We start from the raw sequence: 8,851 nt of genomic DNA on the forward strand, positions 1-8,851 counted from the left end.
GAGCCTAAATCATTTACGCAGCATGGAGCAAGTGTGCCGAAATGAGGCTGGTGATGATGCCGTCCTGCAGCAGCAGCAGGTGGTACTGTAAATGGAAGAGGAGACGACAGATAAACTCATTATGCTGGAGGAGAATGTTGTCTTTATGCTCACTGGAACGGCTTGGAATTGTCTTTGAAAATGTTCCCCTGGCGCTGATAAAAAAGGGTAAATACTTCTTTGAATAAAGGGAGTTTAGTTGTTTTTGCTCAGAGCGGAGCATGGCTGCAGAAGGACAGGCTGGGGAACGGCGTCGTGTCTTTGCAAAGGGCTTTTGGGGTGGTATTTGTTGTGAATTGGCACTACTGAGCCGAATTGAATTGAAGCTCATTTAAGTGGATTTGTGTTTGAATACTGCAGGCTTCTGTCATGCTAAGCTGTTGGAGCTCAGTATGGTTTATAGTTCTGTGCTTACTGCAGTTTTTTAAATGTCACAGACATAGTTCCTTTAAAATTCCATAATCTGAATTTTACTATTGTATTTTAACATCAAATTGCATATTTTTCTACAGTGCTTTATTTGATATATTGCTAGGATATGAAAAGACATATTCAGTAAATTAGAATTTTAACAAAAAGTTCATTTATTTCAGTAACTCAATTCACTCAGTGCAATACATTATAAAGATTAATTGCATGCAGACTAATTTTTCAAACCTTTATTTATGTTGCTAAAGAGTTTCAGCTTACAGCTAATAGAACAAAATTTAAAAGGAGGATATAAAACTAAAAAGTCTAAGATAGAAGCAATTTATTTCATTCAAATGCAGTTTTTGACATAACAAACTCAATATCTAAACATAATTCCACACGAAATCCAAGTAAAGGCAATTTGAAAAAGATGTTGTGGCCTGTATTCAAAGTGAACAGGCAGGAAACAGGAAGACAGAAGAGGGGGAAAACATGCAGTAAAGGTCTCAAGGTTAAAGCAAACCCTGCATTGAGGACTAATCGCCTGTTTATATGAAGTATACCAATCTCTGTCCTCAAATTTTACATTTAAATACAGTTTGCATCACGCTCTGCAAAGCATGTTTCCTTTTTCCACATCTTTAAATAGTTGAAAAATTCTGTTTGCTTCTGACCAACTTATTATTATAGTTTGTACATTTTATCTATATTCTTCTCACTTGCAGTCATAATATAAATCCTTTTTTTTTTATTAATTATTGGCACTAAAGGGCCTCCACATTTCCCACAACGATGTGTATTTTCTTGAAACGTTTCACATTCCAGTAGAGCGTAAATGTCACGGGGCGGTGCTACGTTCACTGGCCCCTCCCCCTTAAACCACGAGGCTCTAGTGTTGACAGGCCGATAACCGCCTATAGGCACTCAGCATCCAGCTGGCTGCCAGACAAAGACTGCTCTCTCGTCCTACCGGCTGAACTATCGCCAGAAAACGCCTCCTTTTTGACGTTAATAGCTTCTAAAAGCTTTATTTTAAAGTGTGTCGAACTAGATAAAGCGTCCGTTCGGACCTTTTTTCCGCCTTGTAGTGCAGGACAAACCAACCAGACTCCGCCTTCGCTTAATTTGTCAACAAAGGGGTTTGACAAGCTCGGAAAGCCCTGCCCCCATGTTTCCATAAAAGGATGATTTGGGTATACACGGCCAACAATCAAACCCTTGCTAACCTTTTCTTTTCACCATCCACTTCATATGGTGCGTTGACTTCCTCCGGCGCTGTGAAAGCGGAGCTATGATGGCGGAGCGCGTGCAGCAGCCCCCGGCCAAGCGGCTCTGCTGTCGGCCGGGCTTCGGTGCAACATGTAGGCAAGGCCAGCGGGCCGCTGGGGCTCTGTGCGGCGGCTCGGCTGCCACCCAGGGCGAGTCGAGTCGAACCCAGAGCCCGGAGTCTCTCCTGGACATCGCGGCGAGAAGAGTCGCGGAGAAGTGGCCGTTTCAGCGGGTGGAGGAGCGCTTCGAGCGGATCCCGGAGCCCGTTCAGAGACGGATAGTGTACTGGTCCTTCCCGAGGAGCGAACGGGAAATCTGCATGTACTCGTCGTTCAACACCGGCGGCGGGGAGGAGGTCGGAAGTGGCGGCGAGAGCAGCGACGAGACGCGGCTGCCGTTCCGACGCGGCATCGCTCTACTGGAGAGCGGCTGTGTTGACAACGTACTGCAAGTCGGTGAGTAGGGGAGACGAGACCGGGCGTAAAAGTGTTGGGAAATCAACACCCCTTACAAAAGGAAACAATAGAATGACCACAGCAGTGGTGATAAGGTTTAGATAAAGTGACAACAAAAGGGAGACAAAGGGGCTTTAAATCGACTGAGCGCGTGAATGGGAATGTATGACTGGGGCATTTAAATCCTGTTTAGTTCAGGTCCCGTGGGAATTTAAAAAGCTTCGAAACCTTCATTATATTTCCCAGAACTTACTGTGAAACTTTGTCAGAATGATAAAAAAAATATATGTATCTCTGATTTACTGTAGGTGACACAAAACATGTTAAGCGATTCATAGCGAAAGCGTCCAGTGTGCTTCACGGTTTGTTTTAGTTTCGCACACATTTCAGTCGGACCTGCGAAATCAGTTTTAGACTATTATAACTATTGAGTAATAAGGGAAGTGTGCAGGGTGGGTCTCAACTGACGCGTTACATTTCAATGACTTGTTCTGTGTGTTCGGCGATAATTAAAAAAAATGCATTGTTGCTCCGTCAGCACGGGAGGAGTTTGATCAGCAGACACGGAGAGATACAGACCAGCGGAGAAGTCAAATATGCTCTGTTTGTGTTGTAAAATTAGATCCGGGGAAGTGCCTGGAATGTTTGTAGCTCTGAAGTAAACGTCCTCTCCTTCCTAAAAGGAGGGGGGATATGAGAACAAGCCCCGGGGGTTATCATATGTCTGCTTGTTCATACCTCACTGACAGCGTGTGGAACAGGAACAGACACCTGTGTGCTTGTTTGACAACTGCAGGCGTTCAGTGGCATGAATCAGAGCGTTCTTTGTGTGTCACCCCCCCTCCTCCTAAAAGAAACCGTGGAAGTTGTGTTTTTCTTTCTTGTTTTTTTTTTTTTTCACCAAATGATTAATGGTGATACAAACACAGCTCTGTCATAAAGCTGTGAGGATTTCACAAAAAAGCAATTTTAAAAAGGGAATAAAACAAAAACTTAATTCGGTTTTCTGTCTATCTGGTTTGATGGCATCAGGAGAGATGGGCTAAGGCGAGCTGGCTAACTGAAACATTTCACAGATGCACCAACCAAATCAGAAGTCATCCACTTTTCTCCCAAATCGCCTCCAATCAGCAGTTCAAATAATATTTTTTCCTATCCATTAAACACACTAAGACCAAGAACTTTATTTTTATTTAATTTTATTTTCCCTGACACTTTTTATTTTCCTTGGCACTGATACAGCCAATCAGCGCCAAGGAAAATAAATGGCACTTCTGCTGCTTTGGAAACGCCAGCCAATCGCACTAAAAGTATGATTACATCTAGGTATTTTAGCTTCCCAACCTGCCATTTTAAATTTTTTTACTAAGAATATTTTAGATAAATACCGTGAAAAAAATATCCGCAAATAGGCAGATGTTTTGTAAATTTCAATTTACGTTCCATGGAAAAATATCACAAGGGAATGAATTTGGGCCTTCTGTGATGTCATCAGAGGCATGTGCACATGGAAGCTGATTTATTTATTTATTTGTTCCTGCCAGTAAATTTTTTATTTTAATCACAATTTACAACAGAAAACAGAAAAGCTGATGGTATGCTGTTCTTTAGGTGACAAAATACAAAATAAAGTTTGTGTACTTTTTTTTTAACATGTCTCTTTGAAGGAGACCTTTCGGACTTTAACACCCCAGCCTATGAACATATTAACAACAATAATTTTTTTTAAAATTATGAGTGTTTTCTGTCCCCCTTCCCCACATTTATGTGTTTATTTGTGTATTTCAAGCTCCCTGTTGGCTTCAACCAAACAAAAGCAGCGATTCATTCTCATTGTTAGTAGAAATCATTTGGGTTGAGGAACTGTTTTTTGTGAAGTTAGGGCCCTTCACTGCTCTTTCAATCGGGCAACGATTCACACCAATCCTATCACCAGTTGGTGAGTCTGAAATCGTTGCCATGGAGCCAATATCTAGCGCTGATGGAGACGGTTGTGGCTTTACAGCTGCTGCCCTTGGGGGGTTTGATTGTGTCTCCGTGTGTCACCTGTGGGTTCCCCAGACTCGGGAACACCTTTTCACACCAGGCTGTAATCCCATTACTCCACATGCTTCATTTGAATGGTAATACGGTTTGATTTCTAGGACTTTAACTCGTCACCCCCAAAACAAGCCACCCGTGTGCTGTGGGAGTTTGACTCTGGTGGTTGGGTATCCTTGAGTAAAAATACATCAGTTTGAAAGTATCAACATGAAGATTATGAAATAAAACACTTTTATTTCAAATGGAAAAACAACAATAATTTCTGATGCTGCTATAATGATCTGAGACTTTGGTTATAATACTAATCTTACATGCTACTCTGTTATTTTGATTTTGATGCGTAAACGTACGGATAGATGTCGAAAAGGCAGCTTTATTGCTTAACAGTTTTTAATTAATAATGAATATTACCTTTTTGTATAGATAACATCACATCCAGTTCAATATTTAAATAATGTATTTTTTAAAAATTGTGTTTTCACAAACACAGTAAAAGTTTACAGGGATACACGATATATCGGCACCAACATCGGTATCGGCCGATATTTGTACATTTTTAACGTATCAGTGTCGGTCCAATTAAATTAAACTGTGGCCGATATGAACAACCGATAATTATTTTGATCTAATCCTAGTTTTTCCCCAAAGGTATCGAAATGTTAGTGAAATATATATAATATCGATTATCGGCTGTAATAGCAATATTAATATCAGATATCGATATTAGCCCAAATTTTTGCATTGTTACATCCATAAAAGTTTAATAAATTTCAAACTCTGTGATCAGTAACAAGTGGGCTTCTCTTTGGGCTTGGCAGCAAACTGTCATTGTGACATAATTTCAAGCTCTACTTCCTGTGTTATTTCAAAGTAAGAGTTTCAAGCAAGCTTAAAGCTCTTCATATCGGGACAATAACATTAGCTTAGATTAAAAGTACTTCAGAAAACAGACTTCATTTGAACAAGAAATGCCATGATAGTTTAATGCTCTAGAGTTCCTTTCTTGATAGCGAGCGTATCGGCCAATCAGTATCAGTTACTAAACCTCAGGTATTGGTATCAGAAGTGAAAAAAGTGGATCGGTTCATCCCTACTTCTGTGTTGATCCTAAAACTGCCACTGTGCATGTCCATGAACATTGGCTTGTATTCAGGTGTTTGAACTATTAAAATGGGGAGTTTAAACAGTTTCTAGAGGGAATCTCAAGTATTCACAGATTTCAGCTATTCCTTAAACCCCCGCAAATACTGGAAGTCCAGAGTATATTTGCAATCCCAGTAATGTCAGTGTATTATCTCAGCAGGTTCAAGGACTCTCCCTGGCCTTGATTGCTACATCTACTTTAGATGTTAATGCCTGAGCCAACAGTGATTGGTCAGGACGTCTGGATAATGGAAAGGAAAATAGAGGAGCGATGAAAATCGATCTCATCAACACAAATATTCCGCAGCAACATCACAGCAGCATATATTTCCAAACGCCAGTATTCCCAGATAGAGCGGGGAAATGTGTGCAAAAGGTCTGAAACTAAATCTGGCCTCCATCCGTCTTCCGAAGAGCAACAACAGTAGTCCACAAACACAGGGAGGGTTTCTTGGCTTTATTGGACTCCAGCCTGGAATTTGCTGGAATAACAGAGCCGGGGAGTGATAAATAAAAGATGTAATCTCCCCACGTGTGGGCCGCACCGGAGGAGGGAGGTTTTTCTCACAGCGGACCTTGAGGAAATGAACTGGCGCACACACACGTGCTGCAAGCTCCACCAGCTCCACGAGTCCCACAACAAACGCGCCCTGTGAAATCGTCGCTCAATCCCGTTTTGTTCCCCCGGCGATAGCCGCCATGACAGTCTGTAAACCCTGTTGTCGAATTCTGAGCAGGAAGTGTGCTGGGTTTTAAATGAACTTTGGAGTAAAGCTAGCTTGTCCGTTGCCTTCCTGTGCAATTCAACTCGAAAGAAATTCTCGCTTTCTTCCCTCGACTCGGATTTTCTCCGGTATATTTTTATTTGATTTGATTAAATCCTTTTTACCAGGCCAGTGAGCGAACAGAACGAAAAGTTGTGAACGATGACGCTGACTTCTGCGCTGTTTTAGATTTGTAGATTTAGCAATGGCGGCTGAGGAAGTGAACGAAGCCGTTCAGTCCGTTTTGGCCACACCTTCAAATCGTGGCTTAACGTTTAACATCCGGCTAGTTTGGCGTTTCTGACGTTTATGTAAAACCTCAACAGACTCCACGCCTTCAGGAAACAATAATTTCTCCACAGCTGAGAGCCCAGACCCTCTGGACAGAGCAAAGCGTAGAACAAGAGGCTGGTTTTTTACAGGATTTACTTCTAAACCTTTGGGTTAAGAGGTTTTTCACAGCGATGTTCCACAGTTCAGATGTTAGATGAAAACCTCAAGTTTGGATCAAAAATATTTAAAAAATTGCCCCATAAATAAGGTAATTATTCTATTATTCCCTTGTAAAAGTTGTATTTGAATGAGCTAAGATAAGAAGTTGTTTTCTTGTTTCTTTACAAACGAACTCAGCTGGTGAGATGCCGTCGCCGCTATAGTTTCGTGCTTTTTGTTTGATGCAGGTTGCATTCAGGGTCACAAAGAAGAAACACATCCTGTGTTTTTCAGAGCATCACAGGGTAAAATCTGCAACCAATCAAGCAGAGGGGATTCAGAACGACGACTTTCTGTGGCTCGACACTTTTATTCTAACCGTTCCAAACAAAGCGTCAGTGGTAAAAGTATTCACACCTCTTGATCGTTTTCACATTTTTCTTTCAGCGTTGTCTTTTGGATTCTGGGTAAAAGACCAACACAAAGAAGCAGCACACTGTTGTGTTGTGGCGCGACAATTTAAAAGTCAAATCATTTTAGAGCTTTAAAGTTATTCACTAGTCAGTCTTATGAAAATATCGTAGATATGTTTATGTAAATTTTAATGCCGGTCTAAATAAAAGATTCATCCCTACCTTGGTTTATGGAAACTGTATCCAGTTTTTTTTCCATCCATTTTTGAATCATGGTAAAATGAAATCATTTGAATTTCAAACTCTGTGGGAGAAACTTTTTTTTTTTTAGCTGTAAGAAATAGGAGTTTCGGCTAATGTGGGATAAATACAGAAATAAGTGTGGAATATTTCAAATATTTGGGAATATTTTGTTGTTTGGCAACTAATTTCAATGAATTCAAAGTGCATTTGCAAAAAACATAAAAAATTTCTTTGCAAAAAATGTAATTTTTTAACTCAATATTATCAAAGTTTAAGAGTTACTTTAAATTTTGATGGCTGTGGACAGGAAAGATCTCCTGTAGCAGCCTGTATTACAGTGTTTTTGAAAAAGCCTCTGACTTAAATCACATTTTTTTAATTTCTCAAACTCATTGACTGTGTCTGTGTCACCTTATACATTCATTTACATCCAGTGAAACACAACAGAGCACTTTCTACTCATTTGACTGTTGAAAAACAACTTAAAATAAACGAGGTTCTTTTTATTTATTTGTTTTACCACATGTCCTGTTCTTCTATTGTTCTTTTATGGTTTTAAAAAAAAGGAAATCTGAGAATTAGCAGAAGCAGGCATGTTTGTTTTGGTTATCATCACACATCAGCTTAATGTGGTTGCCTTATTTGGAAGCAAATAAAGGTAAAAGCCCAGAATAACCTTTCGCAAATTAAAAACTCCACTGCAAAAACACAAAATCTTACCAAGTGTTTCAGGTTTAGTTTCTAGTGCAAATATCTTAGTACACAGGAAGTAAGACAAAACTGACTTACAAGTAAATATTCAGAGAGAAATAAGAGCCTGTTTTAAGACAATTATTCTTTAATATTGATGAAAAACTAAAAGTTCCACTGGCAGATTATTTCACCTACAACTAGTACTATTTCATCAATTTTAAGAAATGATTGACTTAAAGTAAGCTTGTATTTCTTGCTGAAACAATACCTTTTAACTAGATTAGTGTTACTTCAAGTGTGCTAAGATATTTAGACTAGAAACTAGACCAAAAAATACTGAAATTAGGCCAAGTTTTCTACCCACACCTTTCGGTGTCGTTCCTACACGACTGTGTTGGTGTGTAGGCTTCGTCTGAATTACAGGTTGGAGCTGAAGTATAGGCTGCAGTGATTATAGAGGCCATGAACGTGGCTATTTTAGGAGGAGGGGAAAAAAAAGAAAAGGGAACGATGTAAACATAATGTTTACCTGGGCAGGACGGCACACGGTTTCTGCATGCGGAGAGAAAACATATGGCGTCATGTGTTTGCCGTGCTGAGGTCATGTAAAAGCCGTTTGCACTTTGCAAAAGGTCAAGGGTGTTCTCCGGCTGCCGGCGCCTCCCACTGATCCCTGCCGGTTTGCTTCCATATGCTGCAGAGGCGCGGGGTCGAAGGTTGCTGCAACACTCACCGTCGTTGACGTTTGTTTTTCTGACAAACTGAAATGTCATCAGAGCGCACGGAAACTTTTAAAGGGACGGTGTTGTAGTGAATCGACTTGTTAAGGCTTTACATCATGTTAATCAGCAACATACCTAGAGAGTTGCCTACATTCTTTCATGCATGCTTGACCAGTGGTGGGAAGTAACGAAGTACAAGTACTTCGTTACTGTACTTAAGTACA

General features: G+C 40.4%; 1 protein-coding gene across 1 annotated transcript in view; it reads left to right on the forward strand.

Moving 5' to 3' along the window:
• The first annotated feature begins 593 nt into the window (after positions 1 to 593).
• Positions 594 to 8,851, forward strand: part of LOC106963268 (zinc finger SWIM domain-containing protein 6-like) — a 59,512-nt gene continuing 51,254 nt past the window's right edge. Inside the window, exon 1 of the mRNA XM_015058086.1 lies at positions 594 to 2,174. Within this exon, the coding sequence (XP_014913572.1) occupies positions 1,742 to 2,174 (433 nt within the window). The 5' untranslated portion in view covers positions 594 to 1,741. The remainder of the gene's footprint in view (positions 2,175 to 8,851) is intronic.

The sequence above is a fragment of the Poecilia latipinna genome, unplaced genomic scaffold (genome assembly GCF_001443285.1).
Source record: "Poecilia latipinna isolate Pla-1442-1.1 unplaced genomic scaffold, P_latipinna-1.0 Scaffold1515, whole genome shotgun sequence".
Lineage (NCBI taxonomy): Eukaryota > Metazoa > Chordata > Actinopteri > Cyprinodontiformes > Poeciliidae > Poecilia > Poecilia latipinna.